At 46.9% G+C, this 27,206-nt stretch overlaps 2 protein-coding genes across 3 annotated transcripts in view; one reads left to right on the top strand and one right to left on the bottom strand.

The window, feature by feature from the left end:
• Nucleotides 1-27,206, top strand: part of SYN3 (synapsin III) — a 412,466-nt gene that overhangs the window by 103,617 nt on the left and 281,643 nt on the right. For both annotated transcript variants that reach the window (XM_027107476.1, XM_027107477.1), the window contains 2 exons: nt 6,381-6,537; nt 9,809-9,898. In XM_027107476.1, the coding sequence (XP_026963277.1) occupies nt 6,381-6,537; nt 9,809-9,898 (247 nt within the window). The remainder of the gene's footprint in view (nt 1-6,380; nt 6,538-9,808; nt 9,899-27,206) is intronic.
• The window catches only part of TIMP3 (TIMP metallopeptidase inhibitor 3), a 57,152-nt gene continuing 41,713 nt past the window's right edge, over nt 11,768-27,206 (bottom strand). The window contains exons 2-5 of the mRNA XM_027107478.1: nt 24,713-24,795; nt 17,635-17,746; nt 16,812-16,933; nt 11,768-15,704 (exon numbers count right to left, since the gene is read on the bottom strand). Of these exons, the coding sequence (XP_026963279.1) occupies nt 15,507-15,704; nt 16,812-16,933; nt 17,635-17,746; nt 24,713-24,795 (515 nt within the window). The 3' untranslated portion in view covers nt 11,768-15,506. The remainder of the gene's footprint in view (nt 15,705-16,811; nt 16,934-17,634; nt 17,747-24,712; nt 24,796-27,206) is intronic.

The following is a 27,206-nucleotide window of genomic DNA, read 5'->3' as shown; positions in this document are numbered from 1 at the left end:
CACACACACACACACACACACACACACACACACACACACACACACACGTGTAATGGGGCTCAGGACTTCAATGTATCTTTTGGGGGGGACACAGTTCAACCCATAACATGTGGGATCCCCAGGGTGATGGAGGAGGAGGGTGGAGCAGCAAGGACTCCTTCTCTGAAATGAAAGGGAAGGAAGAGACTAGGGTAAAGAGACAGAGATTCTGAGGCTGAGAAGGGAGACAAGGAAGCCTACTTCCTCCAGCAACTCGTGTCTGTGTTTTATTAACCTCCTAGTAGTTTACAAAGAGAGCCCCAGGATTCATCAGAGAGCCTGGCTGTTCATAAACCCTGCCGGGCCCCTTCCCCACCGTCATCACGCCGTGCAGCTGGCAGCTGCTGTGCGGGCCCCCCAGACCTCACTGCAGCATCCTGTTGTCTGCTTCTCGCCAGATTCCTGCTTGGCTGCCACCTACTTTCTTTTCGGCCTGGACTAATTTGTTGCAGTCCTCAGACTGGTCGGAAGCATCGCTAATTCCCAAAGTCCTTCCACATCGCCCACTCAAAGCCCTCCGTCTGCCAAGTGTGCACATCTCCTCTGTTCTGTCCTTGCTGGAGGTTATGGTCCCTAAGCTTTCAGGAGTGTGGCCATTCCCCCTCCCCTTTTCCTCAGGACACCTGTTTTTGCGGGCTTCCTCAGTTCTCTTGGTCTCCTTCCCACAGATTTGGTACCTGAGGTTGAATTTTTCAGAGGGGGAGGGGAATGGGGAAGGATTGTGAGAAATGTGGAGAAGTTACAAGGACACCTGAAGTCTCTGCTGGTGGACTCATATGTCAGGAAGTCCAGAGCCTTCCCAGGTGTGGCTGGGGTTAGGTCTGAGTGTGATGGGTAAACATGTGACCAAAATTAGCAACATTGTCACCCTTAGTCAGCCTGGCTCTCCCGGGAACAGGGGACTGTTACAAAATAGTAGTCAAGTGGCTGAGAATAATGAGGCTTCTGCTTATTAGCTTAGGTCCCAGGCAAAGCCCAGCCAAAAATGTTTTCTTGCCACCACAGGCTTCTGCATATTGAGGGAATTATTACACTTCTCCAGTGGTTAAAAGTCACTCAGCCTTTGGCCCCCTACCTCTTGACGCTGCCTGGATCACCTAATAATCTCCGAGCAATGCGTCACCTGTCCCAACTCTACCATTTAATTATATGTTGTCTTTGATTTCCTCTCCAGTGTCGACTGCCACTTTTGAGAAAGACCTGGGATCAGAAACCCAAATAATATAGCTCATATTAAGTCTAAATAACAGGAAAACCCAAGTACAGCCTCCAGCCAGGATGTGCCAACTTGTTTGGGACTGAAGGAGGTCTTCTTGCTCAGGCATGACAGACACAGGGTGTGGGACCAGTGGGTCTGTGGAGACAGAAGAGCAGGAGGGGGTCATGAGAGTTGTTGGGAATTTCTACCTATAGCCTCATGTCTTGCCACCACCTTATCAGACCTCATACTCCGGCCGTGCAACCAATTGCAAACTTTGCCACTTCTTCCCAGTATCAGTCAGAGCAATAGTGATGGGAAGCGCCAGCACCAATTCAAACTAGTGTAGGCAAAAGAGACAATAGCTCACATAACTCAGAAGATAAAGATGGCTCTGGTGTCAGGATCCAGGGGCTAAGTGATGCAGGCAGGCTTTTGTCTCCCTCCTTGTGTTGTTCCTAGTGGCACTTCTGGTACAGGTGGGATCCCTCCATGGAGCAGGAAAACGGTGTTCATCAGCCCCACATGACGTCACTCCAGCTTAGCTGGCCCCTCAGAAGAGGATTGCGACGGGCCCATTTTACATCAGCAACACAATCCTTAGACCAGTTAATGCCCAGGGAAATGTGGTTCTCTGTTTGGAGAGGACTTTATCACGGAGTCTGTTTCCCCCCAAAAAGAAGGCTACTGAGAAGCTAAAACAAAACCAGCACAGTCTATTACACCCCCCACTTCAGGGGTTCGTTCATGCAGTTGCAGGTGCCATTCCCTCTACCTGGAAACCTTTAAAACCCTGTCCACCTGACAAACCCCTACTTTTCTTCCATGACCCAGCCAGCACACACTCGTCCACACCCTCCCCAGACAGAGGGCCACCTTAGTGTTTCATACATGCCTCTGTTATTTCACTCACTCACTTTTTCTTTTGTTCTTTTAGCAAATCCTTATCTTTTAGCTTTGCACCCAGCTCCTCTAGGACTGTGAGTTTCATGAAAGCAGGGATTGTGTCCCAGTCATCTCAGGATCTCAGCCTCTACAGGGATGCTTGGTCTGCTGTCAGGCCCAGAAGCTACTGACCCCATCCTTGGGTGTTGGGGTGACATGCAGGATGTGGCTGTTCCCTGACTGGATAGAGAACCTTGGGTGCTGGGTATGGAGGGAGGAACTAAGTGCTGGAGTCACTAACTTTTCTGCTTTCCATGCAAATCCCTTGTATCCCAGGCTGTCTGGAAGGACACTGTGCATTCTGTGCATCAACCAGTGGCAGAATTTGAACTGTGACACATGCCGGGTTTGCAGTGATACATTACACATGGAGAGTGTTTATTTCTCACATATTGTATCTGAGAATCTTAAGCAGTCATGGGGTCTGACTTTCATTCTCTGGGGTTAAAACCTTCTTGGTGATGCTAACATACCTCTAGGAACACAGGACTCATTACCTTGTAAGGCACCCCCCTGGTTATTAGGGGCCACATGTTATCTCCTGGCTACTTTGGCCATCAATCCTAATTCTCTTCTCTAGGGCCACAAGGAAAGAGGTCACTCCTTTTTCCACTTCGTGTTCACTCATTCTTTCATGTGTACATGAATTCATTAACTTGATCGTTCATTTAAAAATATTGATAAGGCCTATTTTGTCCAAGTTGGGCAGGTCCCCTGTTCTCATTGAGCTGACATCTTTAGAGGGGAGAGACAGACAATAAGCAACTTAACATATAAACAGGAGAAATACAATTGTCATAAGAGGTGTGAAGAAAAGAAAATAGGGCAGTATGAGGGTTGGGGAAAATTTCAATAGAGCGAACAGGACAGGTGTCTTTCAGGAAATGAATTTGAGCCAATGAGTGATAAGAATGAGGCACCCATGAACAATTTGGGAAAAGAGCATCAAGGTTGAGAATTAGAGGGAGGAGCCGTTGTCAGTGTGGTTTGGGTGGAGGTGAGGGAGGGGATAAAGTAGAAATGAGGATGGAGAGGTGGGCAGGGACCTTGTAGCCATGGTAAGGAGGTGAGGATCTGTCATCAGAAAGAGGGAAGACTTCTGAGGGTTTCGAGCATGGAGTTGATGTATAATTTTAAAAGAGCACTTGGAATATGGAAGCTTGAGGTAGATTCCCAAATCCTGGAAGACAAATAGGAGGTGGCCACTACTTTATTTCAAAGAGTAAGAAAGATCTGATTTAGAGGTGAGCTCTAGACAGCCTGGAAAGACAGCACCATAATACCTGGGGCTGGGGTCAGAGTATCCCAAGACAGGCCATCGGATACTCTTCTTGGAAGGTGGTCTGGGAAGGGCACCTCCTTTTTCTAGATAGCCAGATTCCCCCACCCCCACCCCCAGGCTGTGTTCTTCTTATGAGTTCTCCACAAACAGTGAAAAACTAGGAGGCTGCCCAGCACAAGACTTTATTTCCTCCTGGAGCAGAGTGAAGTTGCCCTAGTGAGGCACCAAGTGTGCTAGCACCATTGTCTGTGAGGGAAACTACACTGCCAGGAAGAGGGGGCATCGTGCTGTTGGAACTGGGGCCCTGGAGGACCCTCGGAGCATCAAAGCAGAGAGAGAAATCAAAAGGAAAAGACTCAGGGGGAATGGAAAATGTGTTTCCATATTTTCTTAAGATTCACAGCCATAAAAAAAAAAGGCAAGCAACTAGTAAAAACATTACTGAGTGTGACAGATGAAGGGCAGCCTCCCTAACACAGAGCTCACATCAATGAGGAAACAGGGAGGCCCCATTTCTTTTTTAATGGGGAAAAATGTGAGCAAACTTTTACAGAAAAGAAAATGCATATGGTTAATAAAAGTACTCGATCTCACTAAAATCAGAAAAATGAGAACTAAAACAGCAGTGGGGTGCAGAGTATCTTTTGGGGGAAATGGTTTATAAATTGAAAAATGTATTTTTTAAAGACCGCCGTGCTGGTGAGCCTGCGGTGAGGAGCTTGCTGTCAGGTGCTGTGGTGCTGTGCGCCTTTAAAAAGGGGTACTCTTTTGAGCACCTTTAAAAAAGTTCATACCCTTTAACCCAATGATCCCACTTCACAGACTCTAAAGGAAATAGTTTTAAATGAAGAGGTTGATTTGTGTGCAAAGATGTGCATGTGTGAAATATTGGAAAGAGGCTACTTGATAATAATAGATGATTGGCTTAATATGGTATGTCCATTCGGTGCACTATTATTAGGTAGCCATTAGAAATGATATTTTTGAAGATATTTTGGTAGGGAAAATATACTGCGATATGTGGAAAATAGCAAAATCATAATTAACAGAAAACAGGAAGTCAATTATGAGTGTGAATGCATATTATATATATGAAAATAGGTTAGTGGATCATAATGTACATATAAGGAAACACATAGAAAGGTTATTAGAATTTTCTCTGAGTTGAGAATTACAGGTAATTTTGTTTACTTCTTTGTGTTTTCCAAGGGTGTTTTTTCTCTTTTTCCACAATGAACATATATTATTTTAAAAATCAGATAAATGTAGAAAATGGTTGTCTTACAAGTCAGTGCTCCCTTTGGTCCTCAGATTCCTGTGAGAGACACACACACCCCTTCATCCCGCCTTCCATCTCTGTTGCTGTAAGACACTGTAAAGTGGAGGGCAGAGAGCAGAAGGAAAGCAGGGAAGTGGGTGTGACCTCCTGCTGTGCCATGGTTTTGCTGAGTGACCCGGGACATGCCACTGCCCGGCGACAGGGCTCAGTTTCCGCATCTGTAAAATGCACTGGTGGAACTGGTTCACCTCTAAGAATGTAACAGGACTGTAGGCATAGCAGGTCCCAAACTTCTAGCCCAACGCCAACCCTAACCACAGTGACATCACTGACTGCTTCCATGAGCAAATGCCACCCACACCCAGGTGTCACCGTCCACGTGGCTGCCCTCAGGATGAGTTACAACTTAGCCGGGGAGACCCTTGCCCTTTCCTTTGGGAACAGGAGGTGATGTTTATGTACATCATTCATTCCTTCAACACGTCCTTGTTACGCGCCTGCTCCTGGGTGCCAGCCCCTGGGGGCAAGCCCCATAAGGCCCAAGCTCAGAGTGATTCAAAAAGTGTCTTCCCTGGGGGCAAGTCTTTTCCCTTTGAGAGTCATTTTAATTTATATTTGAATTATTTTAAAGAACTAAAGTTTATTTGAAGCTAAGTGTCTGACTCTAGATGAGCCAGATGGATCACACCATTTTAAGTATAAACCACCTACCTACCGTGAGTCTGATTTTCTTGTGTGACTTAGAAATGAGGAATCCAGAAACAGGTGGATCCTTGGCAGTGTGAATAAAACAACGTGTGAATCCACCTGGAGCCGTGTGATGAAAGGAAGAGCGTGTGGACTTGGAGCCAGATGACCTGAGGTCAAACGTGGCTCTCCTGCTTCCAAGCTTTGTGACTTGGGGAAGTTCACAACTTCTCTGACCTGCAGTGTTCTTATCTGTAAGGTGGAGAAATAGTCCCAACCGTACCCAGGTTTGCTTGTGAGCATTAATCAGGATCTTATTTCCAGAGAGACCTGGCAAAGAGCCTGGCATGTTCTTGGCCATCACATCAGTACTCTTGCTGCTTTCCAGAGGTTGTTACTTGAAAGGGACAAGACACCGTTGGAGATATATGAGAAGAAAACCATGTTGCACCATCGTTGAGATCCAGGGTTGTGAGGCTACACAGACCTGGCCCTGCCACTTACCTGCAGTGTGTCTTTTTGCGGAAGTGACCTGATCTTCCTGAGCCTCAGGGTGCTCATCTGTAAGATGGAGTTGATGGCAGCAATACCCACATCCCAGGGCAGTTGTGACGACTCAGTAACATGTGCATCCACCGTAGTGCCTAGTAAAATCACAGTATATTCACTGAATTGTTTGATACATTTTTTTCCAATTGCAAATGAAATAGTTGTTCAATATAGAAAATTTAGAAAACAACCTTAAAAAGGAATAGAAGAAAGTATGAATTGTTTTCAGTCCTTTTACTTTTCAGTTGCTGTGTGTTTGCATCTGAGCTTCCTCATCCATACTCCCACACCCCATCTGCATTCTGAACTGAGGCGCTATCCCCAGCAGGCTGTGGCTTGTTGCCCTGATTGTTCCATCAATGCAAGGTATGTAACACTGCTGCCGGCCCCTCTCTTGGCAGATCCTTCAAGCCGGACTTCATCCTTGTCCGCCAGCATGCCTACAGCATGGCCCTGGGTGAAGACTACCGCAGCCTGGTCATCGGCCTCCAGTATGGAGGGCTGCCTGCCGTCAACTCCCTCTACTCCGTCTACAACTTCTGCAGCAAGCCCTGGGTGGTAGGTGCTGGGCCAGGCTGACCCGGAATGAAGGGGGAGGCGTGGCTGGCCTCCCAGCCCTGAAGTGGACCCATTCCCCAGCATGGAGGCCCAGTAATAAAAGGAGTCTTTTTTTTTTTTTTTTTTTTTTTGCGGTATGCGGGCTTCTCACTGTTGTGGACTCTCCCGTTGCGGAGCACAGGCTCCGGATGCGCAGGCTCAGCGGCCATAGCTCATGGGTCTAGCCGCTCCAAGGTATGTGGGATCTTCCCGGACTGGGGCACGAACCCGTGTCCCCTGCATCGGCAGGCGGACTCTCAACCACTGTGCCACCAGGGAAGCCCTAAAAGGAGTCTTTTTAAAGCAACTGAATAAACAACTTAGATCCCAAACTCCTTCTTGTAGTTATTACCTAATGATATTATATAGCATATTATGATACAGTGTTATGTTATAAAAATATTAGTGGTGAGAGGGGGTACCCTACTGCTCTTATTAATATTTGAGCATGTCATCATTTTTGTTTAAAGGTCAGCACTGTTTATTGAGCACTTAATATATACTAGAAATCTGTGCTGCCTGGTGCTCACGCTATTGCTATCATGTGAAGTGAGCATCCTTACTCTATTTTACAGAAAAGGAAGATCAGCTTTAGGGCTGTTAAGGAACTCCCCAGGGTCGTGGAGCCAGGGAGGGGTGAAACCCAAACTTGAAGTCATCTCTCTTCAGTCCCTAATGCTCGATTCCTCTCCCACTTTTATTCATTAGTTTCATATTCATTCATTTGATATGCCTTTCCATCCAAATGTTACCTGTAAGAGAGACTTTTCCTAAAATATCACCCCATCACTCCCCAAATACTCTCAAATTTCTTACCCTGCTTTATTTTTTCCCCAAATACTTATCTCCACCTAGAATGATATGTTTATTCATTCATCTGTATTATCCAGCTCCCCTACTTGAAATAATCTATTCATGCAACAAACAGAGCACCTACTATGTTCCAGGGACTGTTCTAAGTTCTAGGAACATGGCAGTGAGCAAATCAGACCAAAATCCCCAGATCTTACATTGTAGTGAGCAGGGGCACATGAAGTATGTTAATAGACATGCCAAATATTTAATACGACATGATAAGTGTCAAGGGGAAAACAAAGCAAAGAAGGGGAAGAGGAAATGTAGAGGTTGGGGGGTATGTAGGATGTGCTCTATGAAGCTCTTAGCCATCTCATCTCTTCTTTTCTTGTCTCTCTGCATGGTCTCCTGGTGGTAGGGCAGTGATTGAGAACATGGGCTCTGGAGCCAGACTGCCTAGGTCCAGGCTTCTCCATTTATGAGCTGATTAGCGTTGTGCAACTTGCTTGATCTCTCTGAGTTTATTTTCTATATTTGTGAAAGAATGATAAAAATAGGGCCCTCCTGGTAGGGTTATGACTTAATACATGTAAAGTACTTAGAATGGTGGGTGGCATTAAGTACATACTCAAAAAATGGTAACAACTATTATTGTCCCTAGTATTAGGAACGAGGTCTCTGCAGAGCTGGCACTCAGTATTTATTGAATGCATACATGCATTACTTTAATAGATATAGATAGTCTTTAACCACTGTTACCAAGGCTTTGGTCTCCTTCTCATTCTTCCCTAACCAAGCTTTTAGGCCTGCAACATCCCAGAAAGGTCCTAGGTAGTATTAGTTCACCTTCCTTGTTTTCCCACATAGTCATGGTCATGGTAGCAACTACCATTTATTAGCACTAACTGCACTCTGAGCCCTTCACATGCATATTACATTTAATCCTTGAACCACCCTGATAGTAGGTGTTTCTAATATCTCCATTGTACAGATGAGGAAACTGAGGCTCATGCAGCCAGTAGGAGGTAGTGAAGCTGGGCATATCCAAAACTCCTGCTTGATTATGGAATTACTCTCCTTCTCTGGACTTCAGTTTCCTTATCTGTAGAATGAGGGACCCTCCCATCATTTTCCATATTTCTGAGGTCCCTCGAGCCCACTAAACTGACACCGTGTTGCACCACAGCTGCAGGTTACAGCCCAAGAATCTACAGACCAATCCTGGCCTGATGCCGAAAGTTCCTAAGTTACCTGTTCTTTCTTTGTGAGCTCTTAGTGTTGAGTTACCCCAAAGTAAGTTTGGCACAAGACTTAGCTCCTCTTCTAGCCATTGGGCATCCACGTTAGGCCACACATTGCAGCATATTTCTTCTTCGTGATCAGCGTCTACCTTTCTCTTCCCTGCTTTTGTTCACCAGCAGCTCCCCTTTGCCTTCTGGGTGAATTCCCAGCTCTTTGTCTGGCCTCTAAGGCTCCTGGTGGTCTGTGATGGATCACTCTCCAGCCTCCTCTCTCACTGTCCCTTGCACCCAAGGCCACAGCCATGGCAGCCACTGAGTGTCTCCAGCACACAGTTGTTTCACTGCACACCTGGAGTGCCCTCTTCCTTCTCTTATGTCATCTGCTCCAGGGAGTCATCCTCACCCCCACTCCGTCCCTCTTCCAGGTCCCATAACCCCCTCGCTTCCCTCCAGCAAGACATTATTATCCCAACCATCTGCCCACAGGCAGTCTTTCCTCCAGGCCTGGTCTACGTGTTCAGTGTGTTGCCCCAATATTAAGGCACAGTGCTGGGCACAGAATGAACTCCCAGGGTGCTGAGTAGGGTGGGTGATAGAGGAGACTATAAGTCTGAGGTCTGCTTTTCAGGAGCTTATCCACTAGCTCTGGAGACAGTAACTATCTCCATGGCAAAACTAGGAAGTGCTGAAGCAGGGGGAGCACAGTGTGGAAGGGATGCAGCTTGTGCTGTTGGAAATGAGTGGGGTTTCTAAGAGCAGAGAAAATACTTACTACTAACATAGCCAACATTCAGGTGTACCTATGGAGCAGGGCTTGCTTTTAATACACTGTATATTTAATCCTTACAACAATCCTGTCAGGTTGGATCTCTTGTTTTCTCCATTTACAAATGAGGAAACTGAAGCTCAGAAATCTGAAATGACTTTCAAGGTTACACAGCTAGTAAGTGGTAGAGGATTTGAACCCAGAGTCTACACCATAAACTACTACACAAATGCCTCTCAAAAAAGAAGGGCATTGCAGGCAGGGAACATGGCATGAAGGTCAGCAGCTTGTGCTTGTGTGAAATGCTAAGAGTGTAGAAAATGCTTATGAAATGTGATTGAGCAGAACTTAGTGGACCTGGCGGGAATGAAGGGGTTGGTACATACTGGGTAACAACGGTTGACCAATGTTCTCTCGTATTCTTCCCTAGTTTTCTCAACTCATTAAGATCTTCCATTCCCTGGGTCCTGAGAAGTTCCCGCTTGTGGAGCAAACGTTTTTCCCCAACCATAAGCCAATGGTGAGTGCCCTTTTTTACTCTGCTTATTTTTGTGATATGGCATAAACACAGTTGTCCATGTACTTAGTCCATTTGAATGGAGGAGATGGGCTCAGGGGCTGCTCCTTGACCACCTAGGCTCTAAGGAAGAGCTGTGACATCCTATAGGAATACCTGGCTTTCCTAGGAGAAGGGTCAGGTCTCCAGGTAAAATTCAGGCAGTAGAGCAAATGACAAAGATGGACAGCATTCCTTGGGACATTGGGAATTTTCAGCAAATCAGGGGACAACTTGAGCTGGCATATTGGAACCAAAGGTTGATAATAAAGGTGAAAGATGTTTCAAAGGTTGGATGTTACCTTGAACCCTTGAGCCCTGTGCAGGACCTGGTTTCAACTCTTATTTTAATAAAAGCAGTAATATTTTGTTTGCATTGATCGTCAAAGGGCAGTTTCCTTGTGCATCCTCTTCGCATTCCAACTTTTGAATATACTCAAGGTTGTCTCTGGGAAGTGGTTGGAGCTTCCCAGAGAATTCAGAGTATGTGGGATAGCCTTCCATTCGGAATATGTGGGATAGCCTCCCATTTGGATGGTGGGAAAGGTGAACATCTTTTGGGATGAGGTGGAGAGTTCTTCATCCTGCGGCCAGAAGAAGTTGGATCAAGAGTTCTGGGCAGCTGGAAATAGCCCATGACATGCCTGCTTTCATGGTCGGTGGTCTTGTTAAACTGGACAAAGGAATGCAGGGCCATGGCCCCATGCATGCCTTGCAAGGAATGTGAGTCTTGGGGAACAAGAGAGTTAATAGGGTATTCAGTAATCTCAGCTGAGGATGATGCTGTGCTTGTAGAATCCCAAGCTTAGGCTGCTGAGCATGACAATCCTGTTTGGAGACACTGATAGGTGTCTCCAGGTAGGGGACAGTCTAACCAGGCAGAAACATTTCTCATTGATTATCTTTCCCTTGTATGTGATGCAGTGAGAGGAGTCATAGAATCCAGGATACACTGGTTGGAATGAGAAGGGCATGTGCAACCCAGCATATTCCAACTAAGTGAGAACACCGTGGAGAAAATGCAGGGTTTATACTCAATCCAGCCTGAGTTTGAATCCCAGTTCTGCCTACTTACTAGGTCTTGGGTCTCTGTGAGCCTCAGCTTCCTCAGCCAAAAACCATGGATGACAGTGGAACTACCTCATTGGGTTGTTGAGATTTAATGTGATCATGTGTATAGGGTGCTGTGCTTGGCATATGATAGGTGCTCAAAATAGAGTAGCTTTAAAATAGGTGCAGAACCATACCCTGGAACACTGTCAACAATGGGATGAAAGTTGGGTGAGGGGTCTGCAGCCAGCCCAGCCCATTGAGGGTGACAGGCCCAGCTGTAAGTTCTGGGAGGCATTGGCTGGCTGTAGTGAGTTCCTGGCATTCCCAACTAGGCCAAGCCCTACTCGGAATTTCAGGCAGGCATTTGGCATCAAGGACTGCTGTTTGAGCCTCCCCCTCCCCCTCCCACTTCCACCAGGCTGAGATTCTTAGGAAGATTCTTCCCACCAGGGAAGGCCAAGTCAGGGGCCCAGTCTGGGAATACCTGTACCACTAATAGGCAATTCGATATTGATCCAGATTCCATAGAACTAGGGAGAACCCTGGCCATAGAATCAGGGAGCAAGGTCAGGGCTGGATTAGCAGCCAGGAGGAAAGCTAGGATGCTGCTCCTGAAAATGCACCTGACTGGGGCAGGTGGGTCCATGCTGTAGAAGTGAGCGGAGGGAGGGGAGTGGGCACAGACCAGGAGCCAAAGCAGGCAGGACCTGGCTTCCAAGGCCCTCTGTGATCCCTATAACCCACAATGGCAGTCAGGACACAAGGAGACAAGAGACTCTATCAGGTGTGTGATAGAAATAAAACCACTTTACTGTTTAGAATAAAGGACACACTATAAAAAGTGAACATTATGCAACATTACAAGACAATATACATTCACGGCATATAAAATTCATAAATAACATGGAGGAAAACTGTAAACAGTGCTACAAAATTTAGCAACAAATACATTCCTTCCAGACAGGGTTTTCTCTGGTTGGTTTCTCTCCATCACTTCTGGGTCTCAGGACAGCAGACCGGCTAAGGAGGAAGGTGGGGGTCATGGGAGAATTTACGAAGCCCCTCCCCTTGGAGTATGAGCCCTCCTCGTGTCTCCCAAGAGCCAATTTGGAAGCTGTTGGTATCTGTCTCCCCAGCACTCCCCCATTTTGTTTTGCTTTTGCTGTCAGAATTTAAGTGTTTTTCTTGTGTAAAACTATTTTAGTGATATTTTTACTTTGGCAGCCAGGAGCCAAACACTTGGGTGTCATTTTTGGTTAATCCATATTGTTGATCATTGAGCATATGATGAAGGGCAGAGGCGGGGGGGAGGGTATTGTCTCCTGGGGACCACAGTTCCTATGAGACAGCTGTTCCAATAAGTCATTTGTTTTTTTAATTGCTCAAGAACCATGGTATGAAAAATGGTGCTCATGGGCTGTAGCTTGATTGCCATGATGTAGGGTCTGGGGCTGGGTAAGGCTAAAGCACAGGAGTCTCCCAGTATTATCTACCCTGGCCAGATGGAGCACTGGCCTGAAAGGTGAGAGCCTGGGTGTGGTGCTTTTGGATAGGGAGACAGAAGAGATGGCCAGAGGAGGCCAAGAGAGCTTGGAATCACAGGTCCCACAGCCCTGGATTTTTAGGAGAAATCGTGGCTTCCCAATGGGGTGGACAAACGGACTAGAGGGAGAAGGGAATGGGAATGACCAGCAGACTGCCCAGGGCCAGGTGCCTCAGAGCAAGGATGTGAATGTACTTGCTATTTTTTCTCTCCTCCCTCCTAGTCCAGAAGGCCACGAGGATGCCGATAGGGAGGAGTCTGGAGGAGTCTCTAGTGCTAGTTCCTTCTAGTTTCCCCAATTCGCCAGTCTAGCTGCCTGCGCAGTAGAAGTATTTACCCTCTGTTCCACTGTAGAATTTGATTCAGGAAAATGGCGGCGTGTGGGTTTTGTTTTTTTTTCTTTTTCCTCTTAAACACAATGTACACATATTACAGGCTACACATGACATAAGATTTAGCAAAATAAAACGTTCACGATATGAATGAAATACAGAAGTGTCTCAGCTACATAAATGACTTTAAATTATACAGTAAGTGAACAGGTGAAATAAACAAAGCTATAGCTTATAGAAAGCTCAAAAACCGCCCTCTGACATCACTCTGCAAAGGACCCTTCTTTGCTCAGGACCTGCTGTTTTCCTTGCCAGGGCCTGGCAGATGGGACTGTGGTTCCACCAACTTTTCAGAGGTTCCACCAACTTTTCAGAGGGAAACTTCAGGTGACACATGCTCAGGCGTCACCTCAAGCCCCTCCTTGTGTGAGTGGAGATGACCCCACCAGGGACCAAGAATAGCCAGATGCCTCATGGAGGTCACACTAATGCCCAATTGTGGGAGGGCACTTGTGCAGGTTGGGTTAGGGGTTCCACCTTATAGGACTTTGAGGTCCAAATAAAGAAAATCTTAAAACACCAAGTCTGGGGCTCACCCCTTAAAAACCACTGGCCTGCTGACCTCAGCTTCTCCTGCTCACGCTGCCCCATTGAGAGAGCAAAGCACCACCCCCTCCACCCCCATTTCCTGTATGCCAGATGTCACAACCACAAGGTGAAAGGTAGGTAATGAAATCAATCCCAAGGAAACTGGATGCCTGTACTGCCTTCCTGCACGGGGGTCCTGCCAAACACCTTGCCTGGGCATTTGCATTTGTGTGCGAGACATTACAATGTATTGTCTGCTTCTTTTTTTTTTTTTCTCCTGTTTCAGTTGGCAGCTCTGTTTCCTAAAGTGGAATGAACTGAAGATACAAATACTAATACAGGATAAATACCCATAATCTGAAAAAAGAGAGCAATCATGTTAAATGTAACCATCCTACCATCCCCAATTCTGTAAAATATACATTATCACCTACTCTTGGCATCTCACTTTCAACACTAAAACTTAAAATAATTTTATTTAATCAGAGAATTTATATTACAGTTTTACTTCAAAAAACACAACAAAAACCCTACAGCTGATTGCAGAGTAAGGCTTTCCCAATGACCACCAATTTTAACTTTATGAGCTGAGGACCTCAGGAGGTGGCATTCACCCACCAGTAAGCTGGAGGAAGAGGAGCAAGTTGTCCCCAAACCCAGGAAAGGTGGCCATCTAGCCAAGGCAGGGCACTGCAGCTTTCCTTCCTGTGCCCAGGCCCCTGACCCACATTCACTCTCATCTCCCATCTGAGCCAAGCCAGTAAGGCAGTTAAACGAAGGCCCCAAACATGAAGCAGGAGAAAAGGAGAGGGACAGAGGTCAGATGACCCCAATTAGAGGGATGCTGAGGGTGCTCAGAATTTCAAATTTTAATTAAAATGAAAAAAAAAAAAAAGGTCAACTTGGAATGTCATGATTTTCTTTAAACAAGCAACAACAACAAAATAGAAGAGATTAAACTATTGGTGTATTTAACAGCATTGAACAGAATTCTGTGTCCTGTAAAAAATTAGCTTATGTCCCCACGTGGGTATATGCAAATGTGTATGCAAACACATCCCCCTAGGTGAGATAAATGCTACTTTGGAAATAGTATTCTCTACCCATATCTACTGGTCCTATATCTGTGGATAGTGTACTGTGTTTGTATCTCTCCAATTTACATAAAGGCAAGCTCCTGGCCAAATCTACTAAAGAGTTTTCCAGGAGGAAATCTTGTGGGAGGCAGGGAGAGGAAAGACATTCATCTCAGTCTTTCACCTGAGCTTTTGTCCAAGGCAGGCAAATTGCCTCCTGACCTCAGGCAGATGTTTAAGTCTTCACCAACTAAGAAAGTTCTGTTATTCTGGCCTGGCTGCTTGCTCCAGACTCAGAAACATCTGGTCAACCCAAGCATCGTTGGGCTGGGGAATTGTGTGTGTACTGCATCATCCAGACCCTCTTGCAGTTTCTTCCTCCCCTCCCTCACTCTCACGTGCAGACACAGACAGACATAGTCTGGTGGGGACATGCAGTAGCATCTCCTTGGTGTATAAGATCTTCTGCGTACCTTGAGTCTATCTGCTTGCTGCCCTTGACTGATTTGAAACAGTTGGCTTTTCAGCAGCTTCCTTGTCTGTGTCCTTTATGTACTGGGGAAGGGGGAAGAGAAGGGCAAAGGGAGGAGGGTCTGGGAGATGGTGAGATGGGGAAGAAGAAAGAAGGGTAGGTATTACAATGCCCAAATTGGGTAGTTTTTCAATTTTTGTTTTCCTAAAAAAATATAGATTATATCATCACAAAGAAGAATATACATTCCTCATTCTTTCCGGCATGGCACCAAAAATTGCCAGGTGGAAATGGGTGATGTCAAAACCAAAAAGAAAGGGAAGGGTGGGGCCAGGAGGATGGTTCCAAATAAACTCCATATGACGGCATAGATTTTCCTTTAAGTGTTCGAAGTGCTAAATTTGCAAGAAAACAGGCACTAATTTCATTGTCATCATCTGGGAAGAGTTAGTGTCCAAGGGAAGCTCAGTGGGAAAGGAGGGAAGTGAGTTGGGGCAGGGTCTGGCACTCAGGGGTCTGTGGCATTGATGATGCTTTTGTCCGGGGGGGCCCATCCTCGGTACCAGCTGCAGTAGCCACCCTTCTGCCGGATGCAGGCATAGTGTTTGGACTGGTAGCCAGGGTAGCCAAAATTGGAGAGCATGTCGGTCCAGAGACACTCGTTCTTGGAGGTCACAAAGCAAGGCAGGTAGTAGCAGGATTTGATCTGCAGTGAGATAACAACCAAAGGTTGGTGGAGCCTGCTGTGGTGGACCTAGGCCTGATGCTTGCCTGAGACTGGATTCAGAACTTGGGACCACTGCAGGTGGAGCCCAGCCACATCACTCCCTTAGTGAAAATAATATAAATAACACTCACCAATACTTATTGAGCACCTACTGTGTACCAGACATTCTGCTAAGTGCTTCTGTATTATTCTCTTTAATTCTCATAACAGATTTATCTCCCTTTTACAAAGAATAGAGCCTCAGAGAGGTTAAGTAACTTGCCCCAGGTCACACAGCCAGAAAATGGTAGAATTAGACATTTGGGAGTGCTTTCCCTCTCAAATGGTAACAGGCAAAGGCGGGAGCTCTCAGCTGTTGTAGGGAATTGAGAAATTAGAAAGATTAAAGCATACACTGTAGAGTCCAGCTGCCCTAGGCTAGAAATCAGACTTAGTGAGCTGTGTGACTTAGGGCTAGCTACTTAAGCTCTCTAGGTCTCTGTTTCCTCCTCTGCAAAATGGGGACAATTAAAACTGTACTAGTCATAATCACTATTGTCCCATTTGGCAGAGTTGTTGTGAGAATTAACTGAGAGAATGGCCTAACTGCCTCCCACAGCAGCAAGGCTGTGTGCCCTGACCCTGTGCTTGGGTCAAGGAGTTGGGCCAGGTTGAAGAGTGACTCTCTGCAGCAAGTGGTATCAGCAGTCCTGCGCCAGCTTGCCCACCTGGGGCGGGGGCCACCAGTGCGTCAGCTGCCTAGGTGAACCCACTTGGGGCTGCTGGGCAGGACCTGCCAACGTAAGGATCCTGTACCTGCCACAACCTTGAGCCACGGGAGGGGCCAAGGATGCTGAAGAGCCCTCATGCCCCGGCAGCTGCCAAGTGGGCAGCACATATTACAGCAGAAAGTCATTCTTTCCTCGCCTTCTTCACTGCTCAGCCTGGTGCAACATTCCTCACCACTCCTTCTCGGACCTGCCCCTCTGCTCAGGCCTGACATGCACACCCTTCCCAGCCTCACGGCCCAGTGCCCAGTACTGTAGGAGCTGATGTTTCTGGGGCTGCGAGCCAGCACCTCCCCTGCCTGCTCTCCCTGGGGCTTACCTTGCAATTACAACCCAGATGATATCGATAGTTCAACCCCTTGCGCTGGGAGAGGGTGAGCTGGTCCCACCTCTCCACGAAGTTACACAGTCCTGTGTACATCTTGCCATCATAGACACGGCCTAGAGGAGGAGAGGGACAACAAGCGGGGGTTATTTTGTCCAGAACCCAGCCAGAAGAGGAAGAATTCATACCTACTGAGTAACCCCCTTAGGCCAGGAACTGTGCTACGTACTCTTCAGTCCCATGGTTTTATTTCATCCTCCCCAACACCTTTTAGGATGAGTTGTATTCCCATTTTCCAAATACAGAAAATTAAGTTCAGAGAGGTTAAGCGATTTGCAGAAGGTCCCAAACCCAGTAAGCACTGGAGCTGGGGCCAGAGACCAACTATTCTCTTCCCGTGTCAATGGCTTTTTGATCTTGCTTTTGTTTTTTCCTTTCTACGTTGACTGCGTAAAGGTGGATAAGTTTCAAAGACAGACCTAATAGGTTGTCCTAAGATGTGGAGAGCAATAGGTACTAGCAATTTCTTTTCATTTACAGTAAAGCTAAGAAATTGCAAAACCAGGCAAAACTAGGTTTCCTCCCCAGAGTCAGTGGTGGAGCGGAGACTAAAATCCAGCCTCACTGTAGGAACTTCAAGCTCCCACCACTGGTCAAGCAAGATGGACTCAACATTAGATATTCTTTATAAGTCAGTGGGCTCATCGCCAAAGTCCTGAGAACACTGCTGGGTCTACCATTCCTTCTCCATCCTCTAAAGTGAAGGAACAGTGGACCTTGGCCAAACCCTGGCCTAGATGCTGGATTTGGCCGTTACCTGTCAGCAGGTACTGGTACTTGTTGACCTCTAGCTTAAGGCCACAGAGACTTTCGGAAGCTTCTGTGTGGATGTACTGCACGTGGGGCATCTTGGTGAAGCCTCGGTACATCTGTGGGCAGAAGGAATATCATGAGAGGGGGACCAGGGCTCAGAACACATGCTGTCATTTGGGCTGTGGGATCAGATTCCCCTAATAGGCCACTGTGTGGCCGGTCACTGACCTACCTACCCCAGGGTCTTCACTTCAGAGACGAGGCCACCTGCTCCTCACTTGTCTGAGCCATGGGTGGTGCCTTCCCCGAGAAGCCTTCCCATCCATCCAGTCACACCTCCCATTCCATTTTACAGATGAGGAGCCTGAGGCCTAGGCAGATTAAGTGGCTTGTCTAAGGCCACACGGTTGGCGAATAGCAGAGATAGGCATCCAAGCAGGGGAATCTGCTCTTAACCATTATCCTATGCTGTCTCCCAATGCAGCCTCACAAGTTCATGGCTAAGGGCCTCTGATGGCTAAGGGCCATTTATAGCTATCGTGCCTCCTTTGTAAGCATGCGCTCAGAGCCACTGGTGTGAATGTAACAGAGGCTGAACCCACTTGGTTATTCCAGGTCAAGTCCACGAGCATTATGTGGGCCCGGATCTGTTGAGACAACTGCTAACCATGTGAGCTGGTGGAGGTGGGAGGGGGCACCGAGGTGTTGCCGAATCCCATTATCCCCCAGTTCTCAGAGTACACAGGCCCTGGATGGCTGGTGGTCTCTAGGCTTATCCCAAGGGTTTCCAATAAGACAACGTCTCTATTTTAGTTCCTGGCATGCATAAGTAATTTACTAATGGTAATAAAAAGCCAGACATCACCTCATTGGTGTCTCATCTAAGTGCCTCCCATTCAGTCTAATGGGCTGTTTTTCTTTCTCCCCATCTTCTTTTAAGTGGCGACTGGCTGGCGGGGGTAGGTGGTCCATGAGGCCCTCTGCCATCACAAAGGGTCTCTTGGACCGACAGGGTTTGGGAGCCTCTGCCTTTTTAAGGGGAGTGCTGTTCTAATTGTGTGCAACCATCGGTGCAGGTGCTTTTAATTTACCTGGCCTCCCTTCTTAACCCTCTTTTCCCGGGAGGCTCTCCAGATGAATGAGGAAATGCAGCCAAGAGCAGCGAGAAGTGCTGTCCTCTCAGTTTTGAGCTGTGCTCTCGGGGAGCACGGGCGTGTCACATCCTACCCCCCACTTCCTCAGTGATGGATGGTGCCTCTCTGGCTTTAACAGGAACCATGCTTAAGGGTGCTGCTGTGTGCATGCCATCAAGTGTGGCCTCGGGAGAACGTCCCCTGTACTCACTCCCAGGCCCAACAACTTCTCACTTTGGTGTGGATGACCCTTGACTTTTTGGCAAGTGTTCCAACTCAGTACTCTCTCTAGGTCTTTCAGGCCAGCCTGTTGGAGACTCAGTTTATTCCATGTTGGTCTGTCCCCTGTATCTCTTTTCTGCTTTATGGGTAAGAATCAAGCCCCTGCCCAGTAAGAACTCAACTTGTTGAAATCAGCTTGGCATCTCTGCTACTTTTGAATTGAAGAACCCTTTATTTTAATATGGTTTCTAGCACTTGCATATGGAGCCAAAATCTTAACACATTATAAATGACTGAGTCTGACAAATACAGAGCTGCCTTTCAGGGTCAATTCTGAAAATAATATGGTAAATGTATGGTAAAGGCAGGTTTTACTCATTTTGTTGTCTTTTCTTTATAATAATCCAGCTTGATCTAAATATTGATCCTAAAGTATCCTAAAGTATTGGTCCTAAAGTATCCTAAAGTATTATTAGGTTTGTAGTCATAGAGACCGAGAATTGGTTTGACAAACTTAGGAGGGTTATAACAGGTTTATAATGTCCTGAAATCAGAGAATCTGAGAATCTCAGAATTGGAAAGGGTGTTAATCTGATCCAGCCGATGCAATGGAAGATTAATGGTAAACTTGGGTTCTGTGGACAGACAGCCAGCGTCTGCATCTTGTCTCTGCCACTTATTTGCCTCTTGGAAAGTTACGTACCATCTTTGGGCCTCAGTTTCTTCATCTGTAAATTGGGGCAAAGCAATTACTTCATATAGCGTTTTTGAGAATTAAATGCCTTAGAATAGCACTTGGCATACTTTAGTAAAAATTAGTTTAAAGCCAGTTATACTAAAGTTCGTAATAAGCAGAGGGAAGGATTTGGTCCTCTTCTTCCTACATGTCTTGCCCAGCCTCATCACTTAAGTGCAAGTAGTTAAAGCCGGTTTCAGACGTAGACAGGTTGCTCTTTTTTCCCCCAGCTTTACTGAGGTATGACTGACAGATAAAAAGTGTATCAGTGTAAGGGGAGGTTTTGATATATGTATACATTGTGATTACCACAATGAAGCTAGTTAACACATCCATCACCTCATATAGTTACCTTTTTATGTGTGAGAACACAACATCTACTCTCTTAACAACTTTCTAGTATGTAGTACAGTGTTGGTAACCATAGTCCCCATGCTGTCCACTAGCTCTCCAGAACTTACGCATCCTGCAGTACTGAAAATCTGTACCCTTTCACCAACATCTCCGCATTTCCCCCACCTCCTAGACCCTGGTAACCACCATTCTACTCTCTGCTTCTAAGAATTCGACTTTTTTAGATTCCACGAATATGTGAGATCATGCATTATTTTTCTTTCTGTGTCTGGCTTATACTTAGCATAATGTCCTCCAGGTTCATCTTTGTTGTCAAAATGACAGGATTTCCTTTTTTAAGGCTGAATAATATTCCATTATAATATTTAATTGCAATATTGTATATACATCACATTGGACTCTACAAGCCTCTGGGCTTGGCTTCGCTTTGTGATAGTATCTACATGAAGTTCTAAGAAGTTAACTTCCCTTGGGGTGAAGGGACAAATAACGTGGGAAAGAAATTTTTGAGTTTGGGGAGTTTTCCCTATTTCTTATGGAATGTCTGGTCTTTATACTTGCAGCATGAACTGTCACCACTATGTCAGATATTTCTGGCATGCCTACAGCACTGTGCTGGATACTGCTTTATATCATAAACTCATTTAAACTCACAACTGATTCTTATAAGCAACCGAGTTTCAGAGACATTAGATACCTGACTGAGGTACCAAGTACATGGATTTTTCTCTCACAGAATGGGCTGTCTAGCTGGGGTGGCAGAGCACACGAGAACAGAGTCACAGGCATTTGGAGGAGGAGAACAGTTCCCCATAGGCTGGGGCGGTCAGAGAGGCTTCCAGCTGGAGCTTCAAATAGCTTCAAATCCTATTAATCATTTGATTAGACAAAGCCTTGAAGGAAGGAAGTCACTGGGGGCCAAGCATTCCGATTGTCCAGCAGATCTGTCCTGCCCAGAGTTAGGACATGCACAGCACATGACCAGCGGGCCTCCCCATGGGCCTTTCCCAAGACCAGCTGGGACATAATGTCCCCCACGTGCTGTCCCCTGCAGCCAGCCTAAGAGCATGTCTCCATGGCATAAACTAAAGCTACAGGCAAAGCAGATGCTTTCTCATGGTCCTGATAAGAGATAAGATCCCCAAAGATTAGAACATCCAATTCTGGAAACTTCCACCTTTGTACCACAGCCCAGCACCTCAGCCCCAGCGAATCTCTATGTTTGGGTTTGCAATAAGCTCCCTCAACATTCTAACACCCTTCCCCTGCCCCCAAACACACCTGTGGGTCACTGCACACTCAAGAGATGCCTGAGAGGAGGACCAGAGGCCCTGGAATTAGCATATGGGAGAGGGTCTGCCTGCCTTTCATCTGGTGAGAGGTTTTGGGGGGAGGGGGTGGGAACTCTGAGAGAGAAGAGAGGTCAGACAGAGCAGCTCAAATTCTCACGTTTTCCCCGTTCCTTTAGTCCTGCTCTAAGGGAGTCCTTGCTTTCCCCGGCTGACTCTCTGGGGTAGACTCTAATCCACTAGAACAAAGCGCCCAGGGACCAGTGCCAAAACTCCTGCAGGCTCCCCTCTCTGGCCTCTCCCCCTTCCCTCCTACAAAGATATTTTTCCATACACCCTTTGCAAGTCAAGAGCTACACTGCTGGATGACAAATCCACAAACCCAAGTTAACCTCCTTTTGTTCCCTAGGGGAACTAGATACAAATAGGGTGGGGGGAGCCCCCAAAGTGGGTGGGAATTATGAATCAGCCTGCTGCTCCACTGCTCTGTAATCTCCCTGTAGGCAAAAATGCTAATTTCGCTCTAGTTTACTACTTTCTGACTATACAATCTTGACGGTTGTTTAGCCTTTCCAAATATCACCTGTAAAATAAAGGATAATGTGTATCTATTTCACAGGGTTGTTGTGAGAATTGTTCCCCCATCATTATAACAATTATCTTTGGGGCTTCCCTGGTGCTGCAGTGGTTGAGAGTCCGCCTGCCGATGCAGGGGACACGGGTTCGTGCCCCGGTCCGGGAGGATCCCACATGCCGCGGAGCGGCTGGGCCTGTGAGCCATGGCCACTGAGCCTGCGCGTCCGGAGCCTGTGCTCCGCAGCAGGAGAGGCCACAATAGTGAGAGGCCCGTGTACCGCCAAAAAAAAATATATATATCTTTGCATCCTCAGCTCAAAAAAGCACAGTGCAAAGCACAGAAGCACTGAGAGCGTGGGGAGGAGGGAGAGAAGAAAGGACATGAGGGAGGGAGGGAGGGTGACTGGCCTACTCCTACTCCTATGTCTTGTACTTTCTTGGATTAGCAGACTGGTACCTGGAGACCAGCAGAATCCAGGGGCTGTTTGGATAGAAGGGCAATGACCAGTTCTATAGGTTATCTAATATTGGGCTGGTAGCAGGGCAGAGTTAATAAAACGTACTAGATAGTGGTTGATGATCAAAGTAAGATGGCAGGGATATTTTGGGAGTCACTGTAAAGAGCACACAGGATTGGGAAGGAACCCTGACACCTCAGCTTGGGAACCAGATCTAGCTTTAATTAAATGTGTGATTCTGGACCACTCATTTCCCTTTGAGCCTCTGTCACAAGTAAATCAAGGGAACTTATTTTCTAACGTCCAGCACTCTGATCCGTGGACCTGGGTGAAAGATGGTGAATGGACAGCAAAAGACCCGTGTCTTGGGAGTGGGTGTGTGTGCTCTGAAGTGGATGGGTGAGCAAATGTTATTTGGCCTCAAAACACTGCTTAGAGGCTGTTCCCAGTGAGGGGGGAATGGGACATTCTGCCCACAGCAAGGGCCTCTGGTCACCCTGGCATCCAGGCCTTGAAGGAAGGAGAGAAGCTAGGCAAACTTAGGAACCACTGCTCCCAGCCTCTTCCCCTCCCAGCTCTCTGCTGACCATAGTGCGTCTCACAATGTGAAGGATTATTCCAGAGCAGGCAGGGAATGCATCTCCTGAACCTCTGCTTTTGTCTAATCTGCTTTTGCATTTGCTTGCCAGCTTCCAGGGGTTGCACAGTGGGTTTTTTGGGTTGTTATTGCTCTTGTTGGTCCCCTCTCCACCCACTCTTCCCTCCCCATGGCCATCTGAAGACATAAGCTGGTCCCATGACCAAGCTTGGGCAGCCAAGGGCAGCTGGCCAGGGCTGACTCTGGACATTACATAACCAGAATGCTGTGGATGTTTCCAAAATTGAATCCAAAGCAACAGGTTCCACAAACTTGGTACATCTAACCTCAGGCCTCAGGATGCAGGAATTATGAGGCCTGGAGGTCTGCCTCTGAGATGGTTGGTTACAACCCAGGGGCTGTGTCACTCTCCCTCTCAATTCTACCCATAAATTGTCTCCTCGGGAGTTTCAGGCCAGTGTGTCTCACACTCGTCCCCTCATTAGATGGACAAGCATTTACCAAGTCCCTGTTGCCTGCCGGTCCCACCCTAATTGCTGGGAATGCAAATGTGAGCACTGAGTACAAGGGCTAGCAGTCCCCTGGGACCTGGGCACACCCCCATCTCGGACTCCTGATTAGTCCTGCACATGTGTCTTCTCTCCCGCCTGACTATAGTTCCTAAACATAGGAACCGCATCTTCCTTGTGGCCTCCACAGCTCCTGGCACAGAGTGCTGCATGCAGGGAGGTGCTTACAAAGGTGGAGTGATGGACCAGCTGCCAAGCTGTTCAGGGTCGAGCCCCAGTCCTCTGTGCTGAGGCACCCAAACCAGCTCCTGCTTAGAAGTAACACAGCCCGTGTCCCAGGGCACTTAGAATCCTGAAATGCCTGAGCCAGGAGGGCTCTTAGGGGTACCCAGCCCAACCTCACACTGTTGACGTATGGCAAAACTGAGCCCAGGAAAAGGGACAATTCTAAGGCCAGTGAGCCAAGGGAAGGAATGGAGCTGAGACTAGGAGGCAGGCTCCCTAGGTTTTGAATCGGATGTGCTTTTTCTTAGGGCACACTTCCTGAATGTGCTTCATAATGTTAACATCCTCACAAATATGCTCAGTTATGTGAACATGCTTTGTAAACGATGCTAACTGATGGGATGCAAGAAGACAATTAAAGCCGGGAAAATAGGGAGAGAGGGTGAAGTTCCTACTTTGGCTTGAGGTTCCTTGATCAGCACAAGTTTAATGTAAAGTTTTGAGAGGTTAAACCTAAGTTGTAACCTCAGTGACTGCATAAAACCAGCAGGCATTGTTGAATCCTAAAACGTCAGACCTCGGAAGAGCCTGTAGAGACGATCTAGTCAACATCCCTCTCCCCATTTTACAGATGGGAAGACTGAGGTCCAGAGAGGGGCAGTGACTTGGCCAGTGTCTCATAGTTACTAGGTAACAGGGCTTTCTGCTGTCTGGTTCCAGAGCGCAGCTTCTTAACAGCTGTCTCTGAGGGACTCCACTGGCCCTGGCTCTGGGATGAAGCAGCCAGCACCACCACCACCACCTGTCCCTTTCTGCTGCCTCATCTATGCCCTCTCCAGCCAGGTGGAGGGGCTAGGGCTGGGGCTCCGACACTGAGCAAACACACACCCTAAGTCCAACCCCACTTGCCTCCATTGGCCAAGACTCTGACAAAAAAAACCCAAACCCTCCTGAATCCTGGGATCAGGCTGCTGTCACTCACCTTCATCTGCTTGATGGTGTAGACCAGTGTGCCAAAGGGCCCCTCCTTCACCAGCTTCTTCCCCACCACCTTGGCCCGGATCACTGTAGAAGAAGGCAAGACAGAGACAGGGAAGTTAGGGAGGCCTGAACCACTTTAGGGACCACATCTCAGGGTAGGCATCCAGCTCCCAGTATGTCTGGAATTGTTTTCTTTGTAATTCTGAAGCAACTAGAATAGATGATTGTGTTTATAAGAGCAAGCATTCAGGTAAGAGACACTGGGATGGGGGTGGGCAGGGAGGAGTGGAAGAGAAAGAGAAGACAGACATCTTTGGAGTTAATTTCCCTAAATGCTCATAGTTGCAGTCTGGAAATTTCTAAGGCTGTACTCACCCCTGGAGGAGTGACTCTGTGGTTTCACCATAATCCAAAATCTACTTCTGTTAGAGCCTCCTGCCCTCATTCCATCGCACCTCTGACAATCCCATGGTCTCCCAGACCTATTCTCTTTCTACCAGGACCGCTTTCTGAGATCTACCTCATTTGGGACTCTTCCTTTGCATGCATCCTAATACACCCACAGGGTTGTGATGTACCCCAGTTTGACCTCCATGCCCCAGTTGGCACTCTGATGGGGCCCTTGGTCCCCAGCACTTAGATGGCAAGGGATGCAGTAGAGAGCAGCTCAATAAGGATGTGGTAGAGGAAGAAGCAGTTGGGAGCAGAGGCTTAGGAGCCAACCAGACTCTTCCAATCCCAGCCCTGTTCTTTATGGCTATTATGACTGTGGGCAAGTAACTTTGTTTCTGGCCTCCAATTTCCTCTTCTACAGAACAGGATAATAATGTTACCAGTTACCTGAATTGAAGGAATTGGGCAAGATAATGCGTGTGAAAAACTCTCAGCACTATGTCTTGGACAGAGTGTATATTAATGTTATTAATATCATCATTATTATCATCATCATTGATAAAAATGGGATGGGCTGACCCATGGAAGGATTGTTACTGGAAAAAATAGCTCCCATTTATCGCACACCTACTATATGCAAGAGTACATTTTACTTATTTACTCCTCACAACTGCCTTACAAGGTCAGTATTAGCATCCACATTACACAGATGAGGAAACTGACAGAGAAGTGAAACCATTTCCTCATTTTGAGCCTCAATTTTCTTATCTGTAAAGAGGATGTACTACCTATGTCAGGGAATTGGAATAAGGATTAAGCAAAAAACCTTATGAAATTTCTTACTACAACATCTGGTAGAAGGGAGTTGCTCAGTAAATATTAGTCGACTATGTATACAAAAATAATTAGACAGACCCAGTGTGACAAATGCTGGAAGAAAGGCATTTGCTACATGCAGTAAGAACACAGAGAAGAGAGGGATTGACCTGGAGATTATAAGAGGCTTCTTTTTCTATTGTATGTGAAGAAGCTATCTTCAAATATTTGTCAAACCAGCAAGTGGACAGATATTGAAGACAGAACTCAGAAACTGCAAAGAAGTTGCGTTCATTGACTCAGCCAAAGAACAAGTCATCTAATAACAAGAACTAGCAACAAAGTCGGGGATTGAGGCGGTGCTGTCATGGGGGCAGAGAGTGTCTCCATCAAAGGGGGCTGGATGCTCTCATGCTAGGACTTTGACCAGAATGGAGTGGATTTTGCATTTATAGCAGCCGTGTTTGAATCACAAATTGAACTCTTCCAGCTCTAGGATCTTATCACTCTTTCTTACCTCACATTGCACTTAGCCCAAAAAAGAGCAGGTGCTCAATAAATGTTTGTTAAACAGCTTACCCTTTACACACACACACACACCCCTACACACACACACCCCTACCTGCCTATTCTGGTAGCTCCATTATCCTTCCCCGTTTTGGTTGTCCCACCATGTTTCTCAATTCCTTGTCTCTAATCTCTTAAAAATTTCCTTACTAGGAACCAACTCCCCTACCCCAGCTGAATCCTATCCTGTTTCTTCCCAGATGAGCTTGGAGCCTATTCTCCCAGTCAGACTTGAAGTCAGGATCCAGATGAATCAATGGCCCCTCCAAACCTTACTTGCCAGGGATGGCAAAACACGGAGCCCAGTGGCAAAGTTAGCAATTCAGCAGAGGCAGCTCAATTTGGGAAGAGGCAAGTGGCTGTTTCCAAGTCTGCTGTAAAAACGAGAGCTTGGCAAGATCCCAGGCCAAGTTCCCTAAAGATTCTGCCCCCACCTCTGTGTCTGACTTTGAAACAGCATCCTTGGCAGGGAGCCATCCTCCCAGAGGCCCCAGGGACTATTTCCTCTACATTAACTCCCACAGGCAGGTTGTAACAGCTTAACTGTTGGGCAGAAGGCATGTCTGCCAGGACTTTCCTATTGATTCTTCCTGAATTGATTTGGCTCCATCTTCTGCTTCTTCATTAATACAGAAGGTAAAAGAAGGAGTGAGTCGTTGCCTTGGGAGGAAAAAAAGCAAAAGGGATTCCTTTAAATAGCAACGTCTACCCTTTCCTGG

This window comes from Aethalodelphis obliquidens, unplaced genomic scaffold, assembly GCF_003676395.1.
Source record: "Aethalodelphis obliquidens isolate GAN/ISIS:26980383/991018 unplaced genomic scaffold, ASM367639v1 scaffold8, whole genome shotgun sequence".
NCBI lineage: Eukaryota > Metazoa > Chordata > Mammalia > Artiodactyla > Delphinidae > Aethalodelphis > Aethalodelphis obliquidens.
Note: the sequence above shows the minus strand (reverse complement) of the source record. Positions and strands in the feature narration are given on the sequence as shown.